This window comes from Mauremys reevesii, linkage group 4, assembly GCF_016161935.1.
Source record: "Mauremys reevesii isolate NIE-2019 linkage group 4, ASM1616193v1, whole genome shotgun sequence".
NCBI classification, from domain to species: Eukaryota; Metazoa; Chordata; order Testudines; family Geoemydidae; genus Mauremys; species Mauremys reevesii.
The window spans coordinates 103,846,175-103,872,381 of record NC_052626.1 but is presented as its reverse complement, the minus strand read 5'-3'; the positions used below and the strand labels follow the sequence as shown (position 1 = coordinate 103,872,381).

At 40.9% G+C, this 26,207-nt stretch overlaps 1 protein-coding gene across 3 annotated transcripts in view; it reads left to right on the top strand.

The window, feature by feature from the left end:
- Positions 1 to 2,633: 2,633 nt before the first annotated feature.
- The window catches only part of ABCC8 (ATP binding cassette subfamily C member 8), a 139,674-nt gene continuing 116,100 nt past the window's right edge, over positions 2,634 to 26,207 (top strand). For all 3 annotated transcript variants that reach the window (XM_039536263.1, XM_039536262.1, XM_039536261.1), the window contains exons 1-5: positions 2,634 to 3,223; positions 5,701 to 5,842; positions 13,122 to 13,243; positions 22,174 to 22,340; positions 24,515 to 24,757. In XM_039536263.1, the coding sequence (XP_039392197.1) occupies positions 2,965 to 3,223; positions 5,701 to 5,842; positions 13,122 to 13,243; positions 22,174 to 22,340; positions 24,515 to 24,757 (933 nt within the window). In that variant the 5' untranslated portion in view covers positions 2,634 to 2,964. The remainder of the gene's footprint in view (positions 3,224 to 5,700; positions 5,843 to 13,121; positions 13,244 to 22,173; positions 22,341 to 24,514; positions 24,758 to 26,207) is intronic.

Below are 26,207 nucleotides of genomic sequence, written 5' to 3'. Positions count from 1 at the left end.
CTGTATTGAGTCCAGGGTGCAGCTGTTAAAAAGCTGTTAATCTAATAATGTCATCATTTTGATGGAGAAACAAAACCCAAGAACTGTTGAGTATATAAATATCATAAAATCTGTAGTCTATTACAGCTGCATAGGTCCCCTGGCATTGATAACACAGTGCTGTTTTATTATAGAAAATGAATTAATGAAATGCTCTTGCTGACAGCATGTAAGATGCTAAAAATCATATATCCAAGCTGCCTGAGTGACTATTTCCTCTTTTGTCACTCCAAAGTGACTGAAGTCAGACAGCAAGGACAACCAGTTTCTACTAGAATCAAGATAAGGGTGCAACCTCCTCATTTCAGCAACCCCTTCTCTGGAATGTCCTTCTGTGTCTGTTTTCAATGATTAGAGCTAGATCCAGCAAATTGTTGCATCCTGCATACCTGTGCCTATGCAGAGCCCCTCTGAAGACAGGCAGGACAGATCCATTTGCAAGCTCTACCCCATACTGTTCAAGAACTTTCTGCATGGGTCAGTTTGTCTTTAATCCTTTTGAGAGAAACCAGGTAGGGGAGGTAATATCGTTTATTGGATCAACTTCTGTTGGTGAGCGAGACAAGCATTCAAGCTCCACAGCTCAAAAGCTTTTCTCTTTCACCAACAGAAGTTGGTCCAATAAAAGATATTACCTCCCTCATCTTGTCCCTTTCATATTTTGGGACCAACACAGCTATAACAACACTTTAGTCATTTTAGCTTTTTCCATTTGTTCTTCCTTCTTAGCTCTCCTCTTCCTCCTCCCATGTACAGGCACTTTTAGTTTCACATTATTCTCTTTGGACCATTGGACCCACTCTAGTTTTCATTATTATAAAAACTTGGTAAAGGGTTGAGATATATTATCCTGGGTGACACACACATCATTTAAAAAAAATAAAACAAATCTTTCCCCCAATCTAGGTATCTCTATCACCATAGTAGTTGATTGCCTCAAGTATTTAAAAGTAGAAATTACAAAAATGAAATCATTCTTTCCAGATTGTAGGAGTAATAACTTGATCTATCTAGGGTTTGTGGAGTGGGGGCGGTGAAAGAGAGCAAAATTCACCATCTCAGTTAGCATTCATTTACAACTTGATTGGACATTTCAACAAAGAAACTAACTCTTGAATGCAGACTCTGGTACAGGTCCTCCACTGCCTTGCACCTTATGCTATCAAACTGGATTTAAATGCTCCCATTCTGATTTGGCAGTGTCTTACCTGCACTTTGCATGGGTATAAACGACTGTACAAAGTAGTGGAGAAACAGGTCTTTTGTCTCCCTACCCCTAGAAGTCTCCCATCCCTAAAAGTGATCCCTCCAGGAAAGGCATGAGCAATACTATCAGGCCACCAGGAGGATGCTTACACTGCTGCTATATGTGGTCTCCTGATAATAAATACAGGATGTTAGGCAGCAATTTTCAAAGCCACTTAGGGAATTTGGATGACTAATTTTCATGGGAAATTAGTATCCTTCCTCTAGCCACCTCTGAAACTTCCACCATTAGCCTCCACAACACACCATCTTTCCTTTTTTTAAATAAGTTTCTTTCATGACAAAAGAAATGCTGTTCTGAAAACTTGGAAGTTGTCTCACATTTTTGCTTCAAGCTAAAAATGTGAAAAGTTGATCTTCTTTGACACTTATTTACAAATGTGCTGACAATTGAAAAATAGTGGAGGGCTGTGAGGTTTACAGTGAAATAGCTCAGGGATTTCCATAGAAAATCCCATGAGATAATCTAGATTCCATGAGATCTCATTCTGAACCCCACAAGCTCTTACTACTTTAATTCAGGGGAGCACTAACCACTCCAATCATGCATTAATCTTTCAAGGCTGGGGAGCTGGCTTCAATTTCAAGGCCATTGTGAAACACAAATGTAATTACAATAGTAATTTCTACCTAATATCCAATGGACATCCATCCAGATCCCCAAAGCAGGATTCATTTTGGTATTATTCCAGGACGTGCCCAGAATTACAACAACTAGTGTGCAGGCAGTCACTTGCATGGGCAGAGCTGGTTGGGGGGAGGAGACCCTGAGAGACACCTGGGAAGAGGATGTGAGAAAGAACCACATCACTTAATGCACCACTGGAAAGAGATGGAGTAACATGATGATGAGGGCAGTATAAGAACCTGAATAAAAAGGCTGGATACAGCACCTGCCTACCCTGTGCAGTGACTTTCTCAGCTTGAGATTGGGGATGAGTAGCAATTTCCCCATATGATCTGAGTGCCTGGGGGAGGATGGGTCTGAGAGTGCTGGGTGGGGGTGGGGATGATCTCTCCTGGGCTCTTTGTCCTTTTCCAGAGGAAATCTGGGCTTTCTTTGGCCAACAGTTCTGGGCTGGGGCAGAGAGGACTTGAAAGATTTCCCCCAGAGAGCCCAAGCACAGGCATGCAAAATGTTTACAAACCAAACCCAGGCCCGTTTTCCCACAGACCCCAGGCCTGCCCTGGAGAGTGCGTGGGCGGGGGTGCAGATGAGGCGAGGCTGCTGCCCTTGCCTCCTTGGCAGAGGGCGGGGGGGGGAGGAAGGCGGCTCCTTTAAGGCCGGAGCTGCCGCTGCACTCACGCAGCAGTAACAGCGGCTGAGGCGCGCGAGGAGCGGCCACCAGGGCGAAGCCTCCTCTAGTTTCTCTGTCTGCGATGCTGCTGCCAGATGTTCCCGTAGTCTCCAGCCTGCTCGTCCTGCAGCCTCAGCTGCTCCCATCCTAGCAGCCGGGGGAGCGAGGCAGCCTCCCGCCTGCTGGCCTAGGACTGGGCAGCCGGTCTGAAGGGCTGCGGACCGAAGGGCGCCTCTCCGGCACGGTGACCCGCGCGCGCCTCTGGGGCGCAGCTGCTGGCGGCCCCCGCGGCCTCTCCCATGCCTCGCTCGGCGCGCGCTCTGCCCCGGGGCCCGGGGCTCCGCACCATGTCCCGCAGGTAATGCCGGGGAGGGAGGCCAACCCCGCTGCCTTCAGCGCCGCGCCCGTCTATGTGTGTGTGGATGCGCCCCCCTCCCCTGCGCGCTGCGCGCAGCGTCCCAGCTCCTCCACCATGTCCCTGGCGTTCTGTGGCAATGAGAATAACTCGGCCGCCTACAACGTGGAGAAAGGGGTGCTCAACAACGGCTGCTTTGTGGACGCGCTCAACGTGGTGCCGCACGTCTTCCTGCTCTTCATCACCTTCCCTATCCTCTTCATAGGTGAGTGCGGCTGCACGGCCCGTTTGGGCTGCTCTGTTGTGCGCGGGGGCGGGGGGATATTTATGATTTTCTCGCTGGTATCCTAGCTCTGCAGCCTGCCTAGTCTGCTCCAGATCTCCAGGCAGGGAGCCTTTGCTTTCTTGCTTGCTTCAGCCATAGCATCTGTCTCTTCACCTTACACCTTGCCTCTCTGGATGGATCCACCCGCTGCAGTGTGCCTCGGGGCATTCCCCAGGAGCCCACAGCTCGCTCCTGGGTTACAAAGCGCTAGCTTGGGGCCTGATCCGCTGGCACATGGGTCAGGGGCAAAGATCGCGACTGCATGCATTTGATGGAGGAGCCTGACATTGTTTCCAGTCGCCTCTGAGCGGGTGGTTTGCAGTCGCTCATTCCAGATTGGCAGGAGAAGGGGAGAGCGAGTTTCTTGATGGGAAAATCCTACACACGCGATTTTCGCAGCACAGCCAGGGCCCTCCCTCCTCAGGGCGGCTCTACAAAGTAGTAGGCCCCCCAAGCAGCAGCGCGCGCCGCCGCGCCCCCCCCCAGTTCGCGGGTCTCCTCTTCTCGCTCCGGCGGCATGGGGGGGCGGCATTTTTGCTCCGGGAGCTCCACCGGAGCCAAATGACGCCCTCCCCAGGATGCCGCCCCAAGCGGGCGCTTGGCCCGCTGGTGCCTAGAGCCGCCCCTGCTCCTATTGAAGTCAAAGGTAGCATGTCCATTACTTCAGAAGATGTAGGGCTTGAGTCTTGCTGAGCTTTTCTGAAAATCCTGTGTCACTTGAGTTTATTCAGCATGTTCACTCAAGCTACTAATGTTAACACAGTTTAATTGACAGAAAGGGACACCCTTAAATGTTCATTAAGGACAGTTTAGCCATATTCTGCCAATGCATCAGAGAATCCTGAGGTACCACAGTATAAACAGTGTAACTAATCAAGCTGTCTGTACCAATATAATCATTTGTTGCCTCTGGACTAAACTGTTTAAAAGTTAATAGACAGCTAAAATGTTAAATGTTTAAAGTAATACTGACTAGATGCATACTTTAGGATGACCTATCAATCAAGCTATCATTTCCCCAAACTATTATAATCTTATTATTTTATATAAATTAGTAAGAGTGAATGCTTCCATTAACACATGTAGCTCAGATTTGCCTATAATAAGGGGACTTTGGAAAACCATATGGACTACAAGAACTGACTTCCTTTATGCAGGCAAAACTCCTCTTCAAGTCCATTAAGTTAGTGGAAGTTTTCCCCATGTACAGATTGAGTAGAAACTGCATAAGGACTTCAGGATTTTGCCCTATGAACTTTGCAAGCTGAGGAAATAACAGAACAAGTTTATTGCTAAAATCAGAAAGCTACTGTTTTGGAGCAAGTTGATTTGATATTGTCAAATAATACAACCACTTACTGAAAGTTAAGCTATATTAGCATGAATTCACTACCAGACATTATATTGAGGCTACCAGTAGGTGGCCTAGCGGTTTAATACACTTCTTCATTACTGAAACTAGGAGTTCCAATTCTGCATAAATTTATAAGTTACACGAGTCAGTCTGATTCCTGGGGGATGTTTGTCCACAACACAAAACCACAACATAATGTGTCAAAACGGGTGTCCTTTGCTCACGAAAGCTCAAAGCAGTCATTTGAGGAGCTGTTATGCAGAAATCTGGGCAGCATAAATGCCATGCTATGCTCTAGTATTTAACTTTCTTAAGAACTAAATATTACTGCTTTAATTTTTTAAATTAAGCAATGGTATTTGTGAGCAAAGATGCCTGTCAAAAAAAAAAAAGAATTACTCTGTGAAATTTATGCTTTTTTTTCCTAAATTATATTGATAAAATTAATTGCACAGGATTTTATTATAGTAAAAATACTGGAATTTTTAAAAAGTTATAAATTGGTTATAAATATATATTGTTATAAATATTGTTTGAGATTATTTGGAATCACATTATTAAATTTACTGGAAGATTGTTATATATTCTGTGTGCTTTTTGGCTTATATTCCATAATAAAGTTCTTACATGGTCTCCAATCTTGCAAATACTTAAATATATGCATAAATTTACTTGCATGAGTAGTCTCATTGATTTAAGTGGGTTGATTCATTTGAATAAAGTTATAAACATGCAAGTGTTTATAGGATCAGGGTCTAAATGTGTCACTGTTTTTTTCCCTTCGTACTTGGGCCCTATGCTGTACTTTTTTTTACAACTAAAACACCCACTGTAGGTCTCGGAAGTGTTTAGTGCACCAGGAATGTAGGATCAGTCCCAATGTCACGTTTTTACAGTATAGTTACACAGTGAGAGTCCTCACTTGTAACATTTTCCAACTCAGTTATTGCTTTTAAATATGAAAGAGAGAAAAGAGGTCAACATTTTTAGTTTAGAACATTTTCTCGTGTGGGGTTATGGTTGTGCATAAAAATCCTCATGATGATTCTGCTTTTACATTTAGGATGGGGAAGTCAGAGTTCCAAAGTTCATATACATCATAGCACTTGGCTTCATTTTCCCGGCCACAATTTACGTTGGATCTTGACTTTCATCCTTTTGTTTGTGCTGGTGTGTGAAATAGCAGAGGGCATAGTGTCAGATGGGTAAGTGGATGCATAGTTCTTCTTGATAACACCAACTATCTTTGAAGGGTTTCTATGTAAGTACTACTCCCCTGTCTAAATTTTCATCTAAGCCATTTGGCTTGTTATAAACATGTAATCTGTGTTCATGGTGATTAACCTACAGACTTTGTATCAGAAATTCCATAGACCTTGCCAAGTATGTGCACACACAAAAATGGCCTGGCCCTGAATCATTTTTAGTTAAATTTAATGACACTATCATTCCAAAGGATAATCTTAGCTATATCTTGACAATTCAAGCAGATGGTGATGTTTTAATGAAACATCTAAGGACCTGATCCCACAGTCCTTGCTCAGACAAAACTCCCATGTACAGGATTAGGTCAGAAATATTCCTCCATGAGCCAAGTTCTGTTTGCCTTCCTCAAAGGCTCATTGGACCTGATTCTCTTCTCACACATGTTTTACACTGGAGTAACTCCATTGACCTCCACAGAGTAACTACTGATGTGCCACCAGTGTGTGAGAGAAAAGAATCAAACCTATTGCCTTCTTGCGTTGAGTGGAGCTACTCATATTACTATGATGGGACCAAATCCTGTTTACTAAAGTTGAAATATAAACAGAATGAAACATAAACTGGTTCTGTTCCAGTTGAAATCAATGTGTGTTTGACTTTATCCATTCATTGGGAACAAGGTTAGGAGTAGACTAATATACTAGCATATATATTCTTATTTAATTCTACCATTCCTTTACCTATGACCTGAAATTTGGCATAAGAGTTTATGTAATAAACATATGTAATAAAATATGAGAAAAATTTTCTGAATAAAGCAAGTCGTATGAATCCCAAGAGTACTTTATGGTACCACTAGTTATTTTGTTTTCTTTACCCTAAGAGGCTGAGAGTATATATGTATAAACATCATGGATTGCATAGCAGTAACCCTAGTTTAACTGAATTATATCTCTCTGTATTAGTTTTGCCCATTTTTATTATTATTTTATTATATATTTTATCTCCTTGTAAGTATACATTAAATAGGAAATCCCTCAGCACCCAAAAGACATTTTAGAGCTTTTCTAATACTGATTTTAGTTTTTAATTATAAGGATGTGGGGACTTGAAGCAGAATGTTGCCCTCTTTAAGGTTATTCTTAAACTGGCCCAGAACACTGCCATTGAATAATAAGTGCATCCTTATGAGAGTCAAAGTTCCTAACTATACTGGAGGACTGCCAGCCCACAATCACGTCTCTGGAGCACTCGGCAGCTTAGCAAGTTGTTCTGTGAATAAAAACAGATTTTGTTCCTGTAGCGAAGAGACTCATCATCTTCCTAAAATCAAAACAAGTCTTGCTGTTAAAAGCCTTCTTGATAGTAGTCAGGCTGTCAAAGGCTTTGGCAACCAGCAATAGACCCGTGCTACTGTGTTGTAAAAATGGCTTAGTGATATGCTTATATAGTAGAATTCCTGTAGCTTGCTTCTGTTTGTGAGTTATAGCAAAATACCTCCTACTCCCTACAGCATTATCTATTAAAACATGGAATGACAGAAGAACTCTGCGGAAATCTGTGTAAAAATATGTGATCCCTAAAATATTGGCTTCTCACTGTTGGAATTCTACTCTGTTGTATAAAAATCTGCCCTTATTTATAAATTTAGTGACATTAAGGTATCCACATATAAGTCTTCCTGTTACCAATAGTGGTTACTTGTAATTAATCAAAGCATTTAGGGCAAAGGTTGCCCATGTGACCTCACTTATGTCAATGTGTGGGGATTTCCCCCGATTATCCCTTTGGGGGCAGGATTTGCATTCCCCATGCGCAGACCCAAGGAATGAGCAGTGGTTCGACCCCCATGCCCTGAGTAATCTCTTGGAGGACAGATCCTTTGCGCACTCAGCTCCAGCGACTTCTGTAGCACTTTCAGCTCTCTGACAGTGAACATAAGAACATAAGAAAGGCCGTACCGGGTCAGACCAAAGGTCCATCTAGCCCAGTATCTGTCTACCGACACTGGCCAATGCCAGGTGCCCCTGAGGGAGTGAACCTAACAGGCAATGATCAAGTGATCTCTCTCCTGCCATCCATCTCCATCCTCTGACGAACAGAGGCTAGGGACACCATTCTTACCCATCCTGGCTAATAGCCATTTATGGATTTAGCCACCATGAATTTATCCAGTCCCCTTTTAAACATTGTTATAGTCCTAGCCTTCACAACCTCCTCAGGTAAGGAGTTCCACAAGTTGACTGTGCGCTGCGTGAAGAAGAACTTCCTTGTATTTGTTTTAAACCTGCTGCCTATTAATTTCATTTGGTGACCCCTAGTTCTTGTATTATGGGAATAAGTAAATAACTTTTCCTTATCCACTTTCTCAACATCACTCATGATTTTATATACCTCTATCATGTCCCCCCTTAGTCTTCTCTTTTCCAAACTGAAGAGTCCTAGCCTCTTTAATCTTTCCTCATATGGGACCCTCTCTAAACCCCTAATCATTTTAGTTGCTCTTTTCTGAACCTTTTCTAGTGCTAGAATATCTTTTTTGAGGTGAGGAGACCACATCTGTACACAGTATTCAAGATGTGGGCATACCATGGATTTATATAAGGGCAATAATATATTCTCAGTCTTATTCTCTATCCCCTTTTTAATGATTCCTAACATCCTGTTTGCTTTTTTGACCGCCTCTACACACTGCGTGGACATCTTCAGAGAACTATCCACGATGACTCCAAGATCTTTTTCCTGACTCATTGTAGCTAAATTAGCCCCCATCATGTTGTATGTATAGTTGGGGTTATTTTTTCCAATGTGCATTACTTTACATTTATCCACATTAAATTTCATTTGCCATTTTGTTGCCCAATCACTTAGTTTTGTGAGATCTTTTTGAAGTTCTTCACAATCTGCTTTGGTCTTAACTATCTTGAGTAGTTTAGTATCATCTGCAAACTTTGCCACCTCACTGTTTACCCCTTTCTCCAGATCATTTATGAATAAATTGAATAGGATTGATCCTAGGACTGACCCTTGGGGAACACCACTAGTTCCCCCTCTCCATTCTGAGAATTTACCATTAATTCCTACCCTTTGTTCCCTGTCCTTTAACCAGTTCTCAATCCATGAAAGGACCTTTCCTTTTATCCCATGACAGCTTAATTTACGTAAGAGCCTTTGGTGAGGGAGCTTGTCAAAGGCTTTCTGGAAATCTAAGTACACTATGTCCACCGGATCCCCCTTGTCCACATGTTTGTTGACCCCTTCAAAGAACTCTAATAGATTAGTAAGACACGATTTCCCTTTACAGAAACCATGTTGACTATTGCTCAAGAGTTTATGTTTTTCTACGTGTCTGACAATTTTATTCTTTACTATTGTTTCAACTAATTTGCCCGGTACTGACGTTAGACTTACCAGTCTGTAATTGCCGGGATCACCCCTAGAGCCCTTTTTAAATATTGGCGTTACATTAGCTAACTTCCAGTCATTGGGTACCGAAGCCGATTTAAAGGACAGGTTACAAACCTTAGTTAATAGTTCCGCAACTTCACATTTGAGTTCTTTCAGAACTCTTGGGTGAATGCCATCTGGTCCCGTGACTTGTTAATGTTGAGTTTATCAATTAATTCCAAAACCTCCTCTAGTGATACTTCAATCTGTGACAGTTCCTCAGATTTGTCACCTACAAAAGCCAGCTCAGGTTTGGGAATCTCCCTAACATCTTCAGCCGTGAAGACTGAAGCAAAGAATCCATTTTGTTTCTCCGCAATGACTTTATCATCTTTAAGCGCTCCTTTTGTATTTTCATGGTCAAGGGGCCCCACTGGTTGTTTAGCAGGCTTCCTGCTTCTGATGTACTTAAAAAACATTTTGTTATTACCTTTGGAGTTTTTGGCTAGCCGTTCTTCAAACTCCTCTTTGGCTTTTCTTATTACTCTCTTGCACTTAAGTTGGCAGTGTTTGTGCTCCTTTCTATTTGCCTCACTAGGATTTGACTTCCACTTTTTAAAGGAAGTCTTTTTATCTCTCACTGCTTCTTTTACATGGTTGTTAAGCCACGGTGGCTCTTTTTTAGTTCTTTTACTGTTTTTCTTAATTTGGGGTATACATTGAAGTTGGGCCTCTATTATGATGTCTTTAAAAAGGGCCCACACAACTTGCAGGGATTTCACTTTAGTCACTGTACCTTTTAACTTTTGTCTAACTAACCCCCTCATTTTTGTATAGTTCCCCCTTTTGAAATTAAAGGCCACAGTGTTGGGCAGTTGAGATGTTCTTCCCACCACAGGGATGTTGAATGCTATATTATTATGGTCACTATTTCCAAGCGGTCCTGCTATAGTTACCTCTTGGACCAGCTCCTGCGCTCCACTCAGGATTAAATCTAGAGTCACCTCTCCCCTTGTGGGTTCCCGTACCAGCTGCTCCATGAAGCAGTCATTTAAAGTATCGAGAAATTTTATCTCTGCATTTCGTCCTGAAGTGAAATGTTCCTAGTCAATATGGGGATAATTGAAATCCCCCACTATTATTGGGTTCTTAATTTTGATAGCCTCTCTAATTTCCCTTAGCATTTCATCATCACTATTACTGTCCTGGTCAGGTGGTCGATAATAGATCCCTACTGTTATATTTTTACTAGAGCATGAAATTTCTATCCATAGAGACTCTATGGAACCTGTGGATTCGCTTAAGATTTTTACTTCATTTGAATCTACACTTTCTTTAACATATAGTGCCACTCCTCCCCCTGCACGGCCTGTCCTGTCCTTCCGATATATTTTGTACCCCGGAATGATTGTGTCCCATTGATTGCTCTCAGTCCACCAGGTTTCTGTGATACCTATTATATCTATATCCTCCTTTATCACAAGGCACTCTAGTTACCCATCTTATTATTTAGACTTCTGGCATTTGTGTACAAGCACTTTAAAAACTTGTCCCTGTTTTTTAGCCTGCCTTTTTCTGATGTGCCAGATTCTTTTTTATGTGACTGTTTATCATCTGATCCGGCCCTTACATTATACTTCTCATTCCTCTGCTCCTGACTATAACCTGGAGATTCTCTATCATCAGACTCTCCCCTAAGAGAAGTCTGTGTCCGATCCACACGCTCCTCTGCAGCAGTCGGCTTTCCCCCATCTCCTAGTTTAAAAACTGCTCTACAACCTTTTTAATGTTTAGTGCCAGCAGTCTGGTTCCACTTTGGTTTAGGTGGAGCCCATCTCTCCTGTATAGGCTCCTCCCATCCCAGAAGTTTCCCCAGTTCCTAATGAACGTGAACCCCTCCTCTCTACACCATCGTCTCATCCACGCATTGAGACTCTGAAGCTCTGCCTGCCTACCTGGCCCTGCACGTGGAACTGGGAGCATTTCTGAAAATGCCACCATAGAGGTCCTGGATTTCAGTCTCTTCCCTAGCAGCCTAAATTTGGCTTCCAGGACATCTCTCCTACCCTTCCCTATGTCATTGGTACCTACATGTACCACGACCACCGGCTCCTCCCCAGCACTACACATAAGTCTATATAGATGCCTCGAGAGATCCGCAACCTTCGCACCAGGCAGGCAAGTCACCATACAGTTCTCCCGGTCATCACAGACCCAGCTATCTACATTTCTAATAATCGAATCTCCCATTACTAACACCTGCCTTTTCCTAGAAACTGGAGTTCCCTCCCCCGGAGAGGCAACCTCAGTGCGAGAGGCAACCCCAGCACCATCTGGAAGGAGGGTCCCAACTACGGGAAGGTTTCCCTCTGCTCCCATTGACTGCTCTACTTCCCTGGGCCCTTCTTCCTCCTCAACAGCACAGGAGCTGTCTAAGCGGAGGTGGGACAATTCTACAGTGTCCCGGAAAGCCTCATCAACATACCTCTCTGCCTCTCTCAGCTCTTCCAGTTCCGCCACCCTAGCCTCCAAAGTCCGTACATGGTCTCTGAGGGCCAGGAGCTCCTTGCACCGACTGCACACATACGCCACCCGCCCACAGGGCAGGTAATCATACATGCGACAGTCAGCGCAATAAACTGGATAGCCCCCACTCTGCTGCTGGGCTTCTGCCTGCATTGTCTCCTAGTTAGTGAAAGGGTGGTTTACGGAAAGTAGTTTTGGAATGTGGTTCGGTTTATAAGTTTTAGGGGGGGGCCATGGAGAAGGGGTTAGGGTTGGCGAGGGGCTCCCACTCCCTTGCGAAACTCCCTTGCGAAACTCCCTGTTAGCAGCCCCTGTTCGCAAAGTGCAGCTCTTTCCACCCCACCTCTACCTCATATGCATACCCTCCACTGCCTCTCGATTCCCTATATAAGGGAGGGGCAGAGGGAGCCAGAGAAACATTCATTCTCGACTGGCTTTTCCATTAGGCTGGGGGATGAAGGTATACATTCTCCTGACTCTCCCACTTCTGGATTGTTCACAGATTTCTCACCCTGCATGTCCCCACCCTCACTTTGAGTGGCTCAGAAACGAGCCAGGCTGAATTGTAGCCTTTGATTTCTGGGGAGCAGAGGGGCTGCTTTGTCCTTACTACCTTATGGGGAAAAGAGGAAATGGGGTTATAGCTCATCCAACTATCCGCCAGCCGGCAGAAATGGCTGACCAGGCATTGAAGAGTAAACTGCACCCTCAGGGCAATTCTGCCTTACCTGCAATGCAGGATTGTGTCTTCAAGGCATATTGTAATTCCCTGATTATTTGGGTGGGTTGGTTTGTTTGATTGTTGATTGTAATTGTTGAAAATGGAATGAGTTAGAATTTGTACAATTTCACTGTACACACACAACCTGACACAAAATATTTCTATAGATGATCATTGAAATTTTCTCATAAGCAAAGTAAGAAAAATGCTGCTTTTGAACTTTTTAGAGTTTGGGGATTTAAGGATATTTGCATTGTATATTTTGACATGATTTTTGACAATGTGTTTTAATGGTTATGAAGTTTTAACTTTTTGAATCTATTAAATAATTGTCTGACCTTCTTCCATAATTTCCCACAACTGTGAAAATTTAAATGGATAAAAAAAATAAATGTGTTAAGCCCATAATTTTGCACAATTGTGAAAAATGTAAATGGTTAAAAATAAAAAATGATTTAAACATTTTAATTATCTGTCAATTCTTAAAAAAGACTCACATTGTGCCAAGTCTAATGGTAAGTAACAAGAGAGGTGAATAACTGACAATTAAACCAGTGTATACTTAAATATATGATTAAGCTTTGTTTAGGGGTGAGTGGCTGTGTATGTATGTGTATATATAATTTTTTATTTTTATTTTTAAGGGTTTCAGAATCCCGTCATTTGCACCTGTACATGCCAGCTGGTATGGCATTCTTGGCAGCCATCACATCTGTTGTTTACTACCATAACATCGAAACATCAAATTTTCCAAAGTTATTAATAGGTATGTTCCACAATACAGAAAGCTGTGGATGTGTGAATATGTTGCTCTTGTGTTATCTGTTAATTCTGTAACTAAGGTCTGACAGGTTCTGGCAGTAACTCCATACACTCATTCGGCTAGGTTTTTGCTTGCTTATCGGATAAAATTAAGCTATGTTTTGTTCTACTGGTTCCCATTATCAAACTTCAGTTTAAATGATATATGCTATTTTTATGCAACCTAAGCTTTCCAACACATTCAACTTCTGTGAGGTGCATAGTGTTGACTCTGGAATTTTCTCGGATGAATTTGGGCCATGTGCTTTTTTACCTTAGGTAGTAGAAGAGAGTTGCAGTTGTTACGAATGTAGTCTCAAAAGCCCAGGTGCTAACTAAACCAGCTTACTTAGTGTAATGCGTAATATAAAACTGTAATATAAAACTATAAAGCATCTAAAAGTGCTTTAAACAATATAAAAGTGGTCGCGGTCTGAAATGTGGGAGGAATCGGGGGAAAGTGGTTCTGACAACGACCTTCATCATTTTAATTTGTCTGTGCCTCAGTTTCCTTGTCAGTAAAATTCTCCTTTGTAAACTGCTTTCAGAACTTTTGAAGAGGAAGTATTGTAAATGGCCCAAGTGTTACAATAATACTGTGTATCTTACTGTGAAAACGAGGGTACATGCAAACTCTAAGTAGTTACAGAAAAAGACACTACTGTAGGGTGCATTATATGAAGTATAGCAGTGGATTTCAAAGAAATCCCACTTGGAAAAGGTGTAGGTGTGATAAATTAATCTCAGACTACAAGAGATTTGAAAGTGCTCACTACGTATTTACACATTTCCTGGCACCCTGCTATGGCTGAAAGCATAAAAGTAGGAGTGCACTCCTACACATCGTCTCAGCAAGGTCTCTGTGAGTTCTAATTCTTTACACTTTTTTCCACAACATGTTTTCATGCTGAAGAGCTTGCATTTTGTGTATCTGATTACTATGATTGTGTTTCACAGGTATTTTTTTAATGCATTTTGCTTCTTCCATGCCAGGAACAGATGAGCTATTTCCACTGGAGTTAGTCTGTTATAATGCAAAAAAGTAGTAGGAGAAGGATTTCTTCTTCTTTAATAGAGATGTTAATATGAGCTGTCTGGGGCTGTGAATTACCCTTTTTCTATATCATAGGAGGCAAATTGTCAATTGGTGACTTCCCATGAGTCTTGAAAATATTACAGAAAAAATCCATCTGAGATGGCACTTCCCCAGAATACAGCTCAGTAGCTATTTCAATTTTCATTTAATCTTAGCAAGTTCTTCTTTTGTTGTGGCAGATTTTTTCTATCTAAAATTACATTTCATTATAGCAATGTTTCAGGGATACTGAAAATCTGAGAGTCCCTTGTAATTTAAATAACACAGTTAGGTATCAGCTGCAAATCCTTGGAGCAGGTTTTTCTAACCAGGACTCTAATAGAAAGGTGCACTGTGAACTGACGGAAGAGCACATTCAGTGTTTCTTCATCATTAGAATAGCACTAAGGGAAGTAACGCGCCACCTACCTGAAAAGAAGTGAAGCAACAGTCAAGTCAGCATTGAAACCCATGGAAAGGTTGATTTGCTGGTTAAAGTAAAGGCCAAAAACACAGACCAAGATTTTTTAGATGTGACTAGCAATTTTGGTTTCCTCAAAAATTTGGATGCCCAACTTGAGGTGCCGGAAAGGTGTCTAAGCACCCTCCCCTATGGAGGGGAAAAAAGAACATAAAAACAGCCATACTGGTCAGACCAAAGGGCCAGTATCCTGTTTTCCAACAGTGACCAATGCCAGGGAATGAACACAATAGGTAATCAAGTGATCCATCCCTTGCCCATTTCCCAGCTTCTGGCAATACAGAGGCTAGGGATACCATCCCTAGCCCTTTTAAGGTATCTCAAGTTGGGCATCTAAAATTACTAGTTTCTTATTTTTTTAAATATGGCTTAAATATATATCATCCTCTATTTCATTTATTTGTTTAGCCCTTTTGTGTATACAACCTGCAGTCAGATCTCAGCAGTGGAGCCACATGACACTCACAAGCAGCACATGGGTAGGTTGTACTGTTCAGCATCACATTAAAATAGATTTTCTCCTACATAAGCTCCATTGTTGTGGGAGGAGTAGGGTGACCAGACAGCAAGTGTGAAAAATTGGGATGGGGGTAGGGGTAATAGGACTCTATATAAGACAAAGCCCCAAATATAGGGACTGTCCCTATAAAATCGGGACATCTGGTCACTCTAGGGAGGAAGAAAGAAATCTGTAACAAACTACCTAACTTTTGTTTTTAATGGTACTGGAGATCAGAGAGGAAAGCAGGAAGTACAGAGGATGGAGAGGGAAGTTTGTAGGAGTTAAGTGCTTTAAACTGCCATCTTGATCCTTTGCTAGCAATAACTCAAATCCATATCCCATTCATTTTTAAGCTTGATTCCCTATATAATTCCATGGTGAGTTCTGCTTACAATGGGATGCAGTTGTGGGGGCCTCATTTATTACACCTGTTTTTCCATGGCCTTTGTAAAATGGTCAGATGATGCAATTGTGTCTTTTAAAAGTGTGTAAGGGTTGGTTGGGAGGAAGGGTGGGTAACATCTAGTTAGTGTTCTAAAAGCTGAACATCTTGAAGGTCCCTGGCAGAAGTACAATTAAAGACACACACAAACCCAAAGGGGTGAGCAATAGTCTGGATGCCACAATAACATATGGCAAAGCTCAATCCTCAATGCTACTTACTGGATCCTGCCGTCCTAATTAATGTCAGTGGGGAATTTTCAACAGTATGCACCTTGGGAGAAAATCCATAGAATGTCTGGAGCTCTGCCTTACTCTTAGTACTGTCCATCCGTGATATCTAGAAAGAGCTCAGCAATCACTGCAATATTTTATTCAGTATCATCTTAAAGGCTGAAATTATTTTCTTTCTGATGGCCAAGCCAAGACCTGCACTAAATAGAGGTGTTTTTTTCCAGAGCACCAGAAATGGATAGCAGCTAGGATAACACTTTTGTTTATTTTAAATTATTCTGAAATTTGATCAAAGAACCTGCTTTTCTTCATCTCTGACTAGCCTGGAGCACAGAGAGAGAGGCTGTGCTGAGATTGGTTCACAACTCCATGCACTGTGTTCCCTACATATATATTATATATGCCACAACGATCTTTCTCTGTATGATGCCTATAGACTCTTTATTTGACAAACTGCCAGTGAGACTTTTGAATGTAGGGCCTGTTCCTGCCCAAAGTTATCCAGTGATTTAGCAGGGTGAGTAGGGGAAATACATTTCAGAGGAGGTGCTCATGCAGGATCAGTGGAGATAGGCAATGCGACATCCTGGGCTTGGTCAACATGTGCTTGCAGCTCTCCCACTCCCTTGAATGTTCTTCATACTACAGGATCAGGTCTTAAGTGTACAGTAGGTATAGGGTTGTTGTTTTTTTGTTTTGTTTGCTAAATCCAATCCCCATCTATTAGGGTCAAATCCTACTCAGTTGCATCTGTGCAAACCTATTAAAGGCAGTGGGGCTGTACAGATGTGAACAAAGGCAGGATTTGGTCCAGAGCCTTTATTTCACTGATAATCATATTAAAATGTATGTAATTAGAATCAGGCACTATTGCTTACCTGCCCTACAAATGTAGTCCACACAGTATGTAAAGCACAAACTCCTCTCTCTTCCTGAGGTTGGATTAATTGGTAAAGCAAACAACAGAGATAATAATATAAAAATGAGTTCAAATGTTCTCCCCAGGCTGGCTGCCCCTAGGTTTCCTCTCCCAGGACTGCTGTGCCCACACTCTAGATAACCTCTCTACATCCCTTAGACCCATCTCAGGTAATGAGCCACCTGCTTTGGTGAGTCAGCAGATCCCATTTTCCTTTTTCCTGACAGGCTAGACATCTGCTAGCAAGATGGGTTGTTTCACGCAAACACTGCCAGCTGGTTACAGCGATAGAAGAAATTCAGTCACAGTGATTTTTTTCATATTGTATAATACAGTGTTTAATAATGCAACACTGTTTCCACATTCCCTCTGTTAAATCACTGAGAATGTAGTGCAGCTAGTTAGCCATTTTATACATAATCCCATCCCCAAAGGGATCTTACATTATGTTTTTGTGCAGTACCTAGCACACAGATCCCATGGGAGGCATCTGGAAATACTTGACTAGTAGTAATAATCATCATAATTAATAAAGCATTGAGGCTTTGGTTTTCAAAGCAGCCTAAGGGAGTTAGGTACCCAATTATCATTGATAGTCAAGAGACTTTTTTGAAAATTGGATTCTAAACAGTTAATAGACCAAAAGATAATCAAATTGCTAGATCACTTTCCTGTCAAGTGATGGGAGTGGGGGTAGGAGGGGTTGGTTTTGTTTTGCTATCACTACTGCATTCTATTGAGATAGCTGAAGAAAATAATTTGTGCAGATGAGTATACAGAGAGGGGATCTTTTAAAAATTTATCATTGGTAGATCTTAGACTGTTGTCCTACTTTCAATTTTAATTCTGACAGCATAGGTTGACAGAGTGAGGTTAGATAATGATGATGATTTTATGCAGATGAGCACATAAAGAGGAGATGTTTGAAATTATTGATTTACTTAAGAATCAAACCCCTACATTGCAACATGGATATGAAGTAATATATCTTTACAGTCCTTAGTGTGAACAAATTATTTGGGAACCATGTACAAAATTTTAAGCTTATGATAAGTTTTAGAATGGGTGTACCAGAAAAGTAACTGAAAGAAGTATCTTTCACTGATAAATTTACCAAACCAATCTAATTTAATCCCTCGTGAAATAAATAAAGCCCCAGTTCTGCATTAGGATCCCCATGAATGGACCTTTATGCCCGTGCAGAGTCCCAGTGGAGCTCCACCCAGGTTCAGGGTGCCATCTACACAGATTAGATTATAGGGTCAGGCCCTAAATTTGCAAATAGTTCCTAGAGGAACTGGGTTTTATAGGGCTTGATCCAAAGTCTACTGAAATCCATAGAAAAACTGATGATGCCAGTAGGAATATAAGGTCCATAGGAAACTGTGAAAGTAGAATGAATTATATTGTAAAAATAAGAATGGATTAAAGAAATGTTGTATGTACCTTTAAGCAGAAATAAGAAATGTTGAAATACAGGTGCCAGGAAAAGAAACATTAGGCATAAACAATGGTGCTAATGGCGAAACATTAACAGAAGATGGGTAATAGTTAGTAAGGAAATAAGATATGCATGCCTAGCCCAGGTAAACTTATCTGATTCTGCTTCCTTTGTTACCTTGTTAAGTTCTCACCCTTTTATCTGTATAAATAAGATAGTTTGTGTCTTGCATGGTGCTCACATTATCTGGGTGTTATTAGCAGAGCGCTGTGCTAATAAAACAGAGTGGTCTGACAAACTGTGAGTCCTGAGTCTAACTTTGACAAAACTAATCAGGCCAAATTTGGTTGCTGTCTAAATTGTGTTGCAGAGTGGGAACACAATAGGGATACAGCTTTAATAGCACAAATTGGAATGCCACATTCATAAATGTATTCTGTCTTGTTTTGAAAAATATTAGGTATGTTATATGTAAATTGAAAACCCCTTCTTTCTTTTCTCAATATTACAGAATACATAACAGAATTGTAGTATCTGATCATTATGTTTAACAGCTACAAAAACACATATTTGTCTTTATAGGGCTTAAAGATAGGGATAAGATTTGGATGGCATTTGGAGTTTTCAGTAGGGAGCATTAAGTTGGGAAGGCATGGGGGAAAGTATTTTATTAATAGAGTACTAGTTCACTTGTATTCATAGAAGGGCTGATTCACTGTCCCTGACTGTAATATGGTTCACTAATTACTATCACTACTTGTCTGTTACTCATAATTTATTCCCTCAGAATTAGATTATTGTCTTGTAAAATGGAACATCCTTCCTATTTCCCTTAAACAATGCACAGGACTTCTCTCTAAACAGACACTGTGCATTTCATTAATCGCTGCTTACTTAAATGCCCACGAGGTCTGCAAAACCAGGCATGTTACTCTCACGCAACTCCCTGTAACTCAGCAGCAGGAATTTTGGGCATTCAGCAAATGGATGAACCAATAGACAAAGATGTGAGAAAATGTGAACAAAGAAGAAATGAGTTTAGAAAGAGGAAGACTAGAGAGGAAAGATGGTCTTGTGGTTAAGGCGCTGGACTGGGTTCAGTTCCCAGCTCTGCTACAGATTTCCTGTGTGATCTTAAGCAAGTAATTTCATCTCTCTGGGTATGTCTACACTGCAATTAAAAACCCACTGCTGGCCCGTGCCAGATGATTCAGGCTCACAAGGCTTGGGCTCGGGGGCTGTTTAACTGCAGTGTAGATATTCAGGCTCATGCTGGAGCCCAGGCTGTGGGACCCTGTGAGGGGGCAGGGGGTTCCAGAGCTCAGGCTGCAGCCTAAGCCCGAATGTCTACCTTGCAGTTAAATAGCCCCTGAGCCTGAGCCCCATGAGCCCGAGTCAGCTGGCATAGGCCAGCCACAGGTGTCTAATTGCACTGTAGACATACCATCTGCCTTATTTCCCCACATATAAAATGAGGATCATTACCCTACTCTCTGTGTCTTGTCTATTTAGATTGCAAGTTCTTAGTGGCAGCGACTGTTTCTTACCATGTGTTTGTACAACCTATTATCTCAGGATGTTAGGGTTAGAACCTTCTAAGACTACACAGCTGACCTACTCAGGTAAAATTCAAGCTTTTTACTTGGCAAGAACAGCTTTGTAAAATGAATCCTGTAATTAGGAAAATTGGCCAGATAGACTTGTACCTTAATTCCCAAAAGAAGAATGGCCTTGTTTGCTAATACCAGATACTTTAAATTAATATTTCTATATTTTTTTAAAAGGGGTACCCACAGTTGATGATGATTTTACATAGCACCCTACAGTTATATAATGCTTTTAAAATATTGAGTAAGATACATTCTCAGCCCCAAAGGGATTACAATGTGAGATAAATTAGACCAAAAAAGAGGGTGCAGATGAAGCAAAGAAGTGAAGAGTAGAACAAGGTAGAAAGTATTGCAAAAAGAAGTGGATTTGAAAGAGGAAAGACAGGGACACATGGCAGACAAGGAGTAGGAGATTTTCCAAGTGTAGGGGTCAACTTGAAAGAGATAAGCAGATGGGAGTGAGTGGAGAGATCATTAAAGAGAGAGAATTGAACCAAGAGGAAGAGTAGCCAGAAATAGCAGCAGAGATGTAGGCAAGGGTGAGATTATATGCAGAGCCCTGAAGTTGAGCAAGAGACTGAACTTGTGGGGCTTCAAGGAAAGGGTGATCTGATCCTATAAACAAGAGAGAAACACAAGGCCCTCCCACCCCATTCTGCCCTGAGCTTCACTAGCCACCAAAGGCTAGTCCTGAAGATCTGACCATCTATGGGCTTTTTTCTTACCATCTGGCCTGTTCCTACTACAGGAAGACCAGGTTTCCCTGACAGCAGTCATGCGCTTGTAACAGCTATTCATTAATCTTTGATAAGTAATTGTAGCCCATGGAAGTTCTGTCTTGATGAAATGCCGTGCTTCCATTGTCTTGTAGCATTAATATAAACACTAAAGGTGCCACAATGGGGACTCCTATAGTGTTACAGCCACTCCCATTGAAATATATGGGTGTTTTGTCATTTACTTCAGTGAAAGTGGGATTGCAGACCATGGGCCAGATCTCACCACCAGGTTGTGTTAATGCAGAGGACTCTCCACACATGGATCTCACTCCTCCACAGAAAATGTGATCAGATGGACCTGAGTCTCCATCCCTCTTCCATTTCTGCGATATCTCAGAGTGCCTTGTCCTCCTGTGGATTGCTTGAGATTTACATGGATCCCCTTGGGACCATTCAGCTTTGAGTAAGCCTCACAGTTGATTCTGCCTGGGGTGGTGACAAACCAGCCTTGCAAGAGTAGAATTGGAGAAAATGCTGCAAACAGATACTCTCAACATTTCCCTCCCCATACTGTTCTACTGTCAGAGTGAACAATCCAATCTGATATTATTAAATATATAAAACCAAATGTGGGGTCAACTCCCGGCTCATCCTACTCAGTTAATGATTAGATAATTGACACTAGTAAAACTACTCCCAGAGGAGCTGTCTCATGATATGGTGAATGACATGAAATAAACTCCAGATTGGGGTTTCAATGTCACCAGAGCCCCTTGGTGGAATGATTTGTCTATAGATGGCTGCCGTCTGAGTACACTTGAATAGAAAATGCTCTGTGAAAATCAATACTCTACAAAAGTTGTGATTTCCTACTTAAGCGCCATTCTCCTTCTTTTATTTGCTTGTGTATTCTGTGTTGTGTGAAATTTGTATAGTACATACTCACTGAGGAAAGCAGCAATTTTAGGGGGAAATTTTGCTCTCAGGTTTGTTTGGTGGCTTTTATCTTTAACATCAAGTAGAGTTCTGCACAGGTAAGGAAAGCAGAATATCTAGGTCAACATCCAGACCAAACTGTGTGGATTCCCCAGAATCCAAAAGCTTTGGAGTTGAGCCCCTTGGCCTCCCCCAAAGAAACAGCACCACTCCCTTGGAGGGACTGATGTGGGCATAGGTTTACAAGCAGGTCGAAATTTCCACAAGAAGATCTTTCTGCAAGACTTTCCATGGTCTCACTGAATGTAATGGGAGCAGGATCAGACCCAAACTTCATCCTATTATTCACATTCTTGGAAACTGAATTGGTTGTATTGCTATTTTGACAGGAGAAAGAGCGCTGCCTAGTTTCATGCATGCTTGTCATTTCCCTTCTGCGTAACCATTTAACACAGTCTTCTAGTTTTGTCTAAAATTAGTTTTCCACAATCAATGTTGACTAATGTTTGTTGTATTTATTTATTTATTTATTGGCAGCCTTGCTGTTCTACTGGACCTTAGCTTTTATAACCAAAACTATCAAATTTGTAAAGTTCTGTGATAATGGGGTTGGATTTTCTCAGCTTCGATTTTGCCTCACGGGACTTCTGGTTATTCTGTATGGAATGCTACTAGCTGTAGAAATTAATGTCATCAGGGTGAGGGTAAGTTAAATTTCCAGGTAATTCTAATTTCCGTTTCTTCCTTTTCTTTTATCTGGCTGCATAATGTAAAAAAAAAAAATCAGGCTGAAATAGAGACCTATTTGAAAACCAAGCACCTGAGTAATGTAATTAAGCCAAATTCATCTTTATTGCAAACTCCTTTGACTCTACTGTATTGGCAATTCAGAATGAATTTCATCCATTTTGTTTTAAAAAGATGTTTCTTATATGACTGACAACTTCAGTCTTCAGAAATCATTAATCTTCATAAAGGCAAAGATACAGTGAAATGGATAGTCCGTTCTATCTGAAAACATACTCTGTGTGGGTGTCACTGACTATCTGTTGTTTTCCAGTCTCTGAGAGCACACACAATGTGATTTTTATTATTATTATTATTATTTATTATTTTATTATCATGGTGCTAGAGCAACTTTAGTCCTCTCTGATTATTTCCTCTTTGCTATGGCCACAATCAGAATCCCTATTAATAGATGGCTTTGGAGATTGCTACATGAAATACAATCCAAAACACCTTATCACTTCTCTCACCCAATGCACACAGCACTGAATTAAACTAGGCATTAGGGAAAAGTTGCCTGCTCATAGACATTCAAGAGAACATACACTGTAGATCAGACTATGGGAAGTTAAATATTAATCTCACAATTGACAACTGTCAGCTCATGGAATAATGAGACTCAGCTGTGATACCAACAGGACCTTGCTTTTAAATATGGTTCTTTTAATATAATTTTGTAATCTAATGAGATTCCCGCGCCGTGAGGATGGGTAAGTAATTCGAACTAAGGTACTTCCACTTCAGCTACGCTATTCGCGTAGCTGAAGTTGCGTACCTTAGATCGAACCCCCCCTCCCTCCCCAGTGTAGACCAGGCCTAAGAATATGAATGATTGAAGACAAACAGTTCAGAAGCAGAGACTGTACACAAGAGATTGTAGTTTTTAATCAAGAATTGCATAGAATGTTCAGTTTGTCACTCTTATTGCTTTGTTGGAAAAAAAAATCTCTCCACAGCAGTCAGGAGTGAAAGTTATATTAAATGATCACTGGACAGAATCACCAGTAAAATCCTTATTAGAAATGGAAGTAGAAAGCAAGTAGTGAAAGGTCATTTTCCCTTTTTCCCAGACATGGCTATTTTCTGGAAAGAAAATAAATTGCAGCAACAAACTGAAATTGGGTTAAATAAGGCTTATTTATAAACACAGAATTATTGTTGCTGAATATGATGGAAGGAAGCAGGGCTTCAGGCCACCAACTCTGTCATTTCAAGCCCTGAATGGATCTGCTTAATAGATTTACCCATCTGCATATATCTATGTAATTAGATAGAAGGGAAAAACCTGAAATACATGGACTAAATTCTCTTCTCACTTATACCCATTCAACCTTGTTGATTTTGCTGGGGTTGCATGGGATTTAATTAAAAATAGAATTTTAATCAATATGGCTTTACATAATTAACTACAACACTACAGTATATTAAATTCCATGTTAATAAATATTGTAGGAGCAAATGATGGGCCATGTCATGTCATCTTTGTCTGAGCAGAACTCCCTAGTGATAGTACTACAAGATACTCTTAAATATGGTATATTGTACAAGAACTTTGATCCTTGCAGCATGAAACATCGTAGTCTAGGGGCTTGATCTTTCTCCCATTTAAGTCAATGGAAATATTTGCTAGTGTCATGGGCAGTCTAATTTTAATGGTTCTCTATGAAAGTTTGCAGGAGATGGGGGTGTGTTGTACTGTGCAGTTTGCAGCACTGGACAGAATAATCTTCAATGTAGATTTTAACATAAAATATTGTAAATATTCACTGAGCTTTAATATATTTCCCCAGTGCAGGATTAAATTCACAGGCAAAATATGATCTTTGTGTGGGCTTCCTTCAGGGCTTGAATCCTTTCTCCTTTTTAGGCTGGAATTTTCAAAGTAAGTTAAGGAAATTAGGTGCCCAAATTTGACTGAAATTCAATAGGAGTTGGGAGCCTAATTTCATTAGTCTATTTGCAAATCTCAGCCATACACTCCTCCTAAACAATGATAGGCATTTCTATTATCTCAGTATCCCCTTCTACACAGATTTGTCTCTTTCTTTTCCATGCACTTGATGTGATTCTTGGTGGGATTTTTGGATTTCAGAGATATGTTTTCTTCAAAACCCCCAAAGAGGTTAAGCCACCCGAGGATCTTCAGGATCTTGGAGTTCGGTTCCTACAGCCCTTTGTGAATCTGCTGTCCAAAGGAACATACTGGTGGATGAATACATTCATCAAGACCGCCCATAAAAAGCCAATAGACTTGAAAGCCATAGGCAAGCTGCCTATCGCCATGAGAGCTCTGACAAATTACATTCGCCTTAATGAGGCTTTTGAAGCACAAAAGGTATGAGGGGGGAAAAAGACAACTGGGATTATCTACACATTTTGTGGTGTTTACACATTGCTTAAAATTCCTCATTACTTTTTTGATAGTAACAGTATACATTCATATAAAAATATAAAGTGGAAACATGCTAGGTATTAAGAGCCTGGTTTGCATTAAATCAAGCATGCAGCTGAGTGCCTAATTTGTATGTGCACTTTTTGCATTTACAGTGGTGGTTGTGCATGATTATGACCAGATGTGCATGTAAATGGCTATTTGTATGTGCAAATGTTTGGTTTGCAGGTACAATTATGGAAATGTAATTGTTTGCACAACTGTGGATTATACTTTTGTGAGGATGGTTAATTTTCCTCTTAATAAGAACCTAAAATAAGTTTGACTAATCTTACAGGGACTTTATAGGACTAATTTTTATTGAGATCAGTGGGACTTTTCCTGAGAGAGAATTCAGGATTGAGCCTGAAATGAACTAGCTTGGTGGTCTTCACTTAAGACCACTACCTGCCCCTTATATGTATGTGTGCAGTGGTATAAGAGGTAGTAAGGAGACTCCCTCCCCAGTCGTGTGCAGCCTGTTTAAGGACAAAGCAGCATTCCAGGCTTGAACTCAATGGAGAACAGGAACTGCTTCCTCCCTACTCCTTTGGCGTCCAGTAAGGAGCAGAGAGGAGGAATAGGCCAGCTCTGCCACTATCAAGCTAATTCACACCATGTAGCAGTGGGCAAACTGAGATGAATTATAACTCTAAGACACAACACCTCTCATTGCTCCCTATAGAGCAATGCAACTTGTGCCAGTCTCACTATAGACTATGTAAAATTTGCACAAATTCCCCCTGTATTTTTAGCACAAAATGGCTTTTAATGTAACACTACGTTGCAGAACCATTGTGTTACTGTTCAACTCATAAGCCAAATCAGCATAAGTGGGTCTTGTGGCTACCCATTCTTAGTCTTCCTGTTTAATCAGAAAAAAAGGTCCCCTCCTTTTTGGCACAAGGCCAAGAGTACAGCTGCTTGAAAAATTTCCAGTGAAATGTTTTGCCATCAAATAATTTTGTTCTGACAAAATTGAAACTTTGCACAAACACATATCGCCTTCAACAAAATTTTGTTTTGGGAAAAAATAATAATGAAGCCTTCCATTTCAACCTTCTCAGAAGGCTTCATTATTATTTTTTCCCCAAAACAAACTTTTTTTCAAAATGGAATGTTCCAATTTTATTATTTGTTTAGCAATCTATACTATACATTTAAGTCTAAATTGAAATGAAATGATTTGATTTAAAAAATCATTTGTGGTCAAACTTCATTTCATGGGAAATTTTTTTAATGTTATACTTCATTCTGATTCAGAACAAAAATAAAATTTTAAATTTGTGGATTTTCCCATGAAACAGAATTCTAGTTCCTGCACAGCTCTAGCCCAGAGGTTACTGCTTACCAA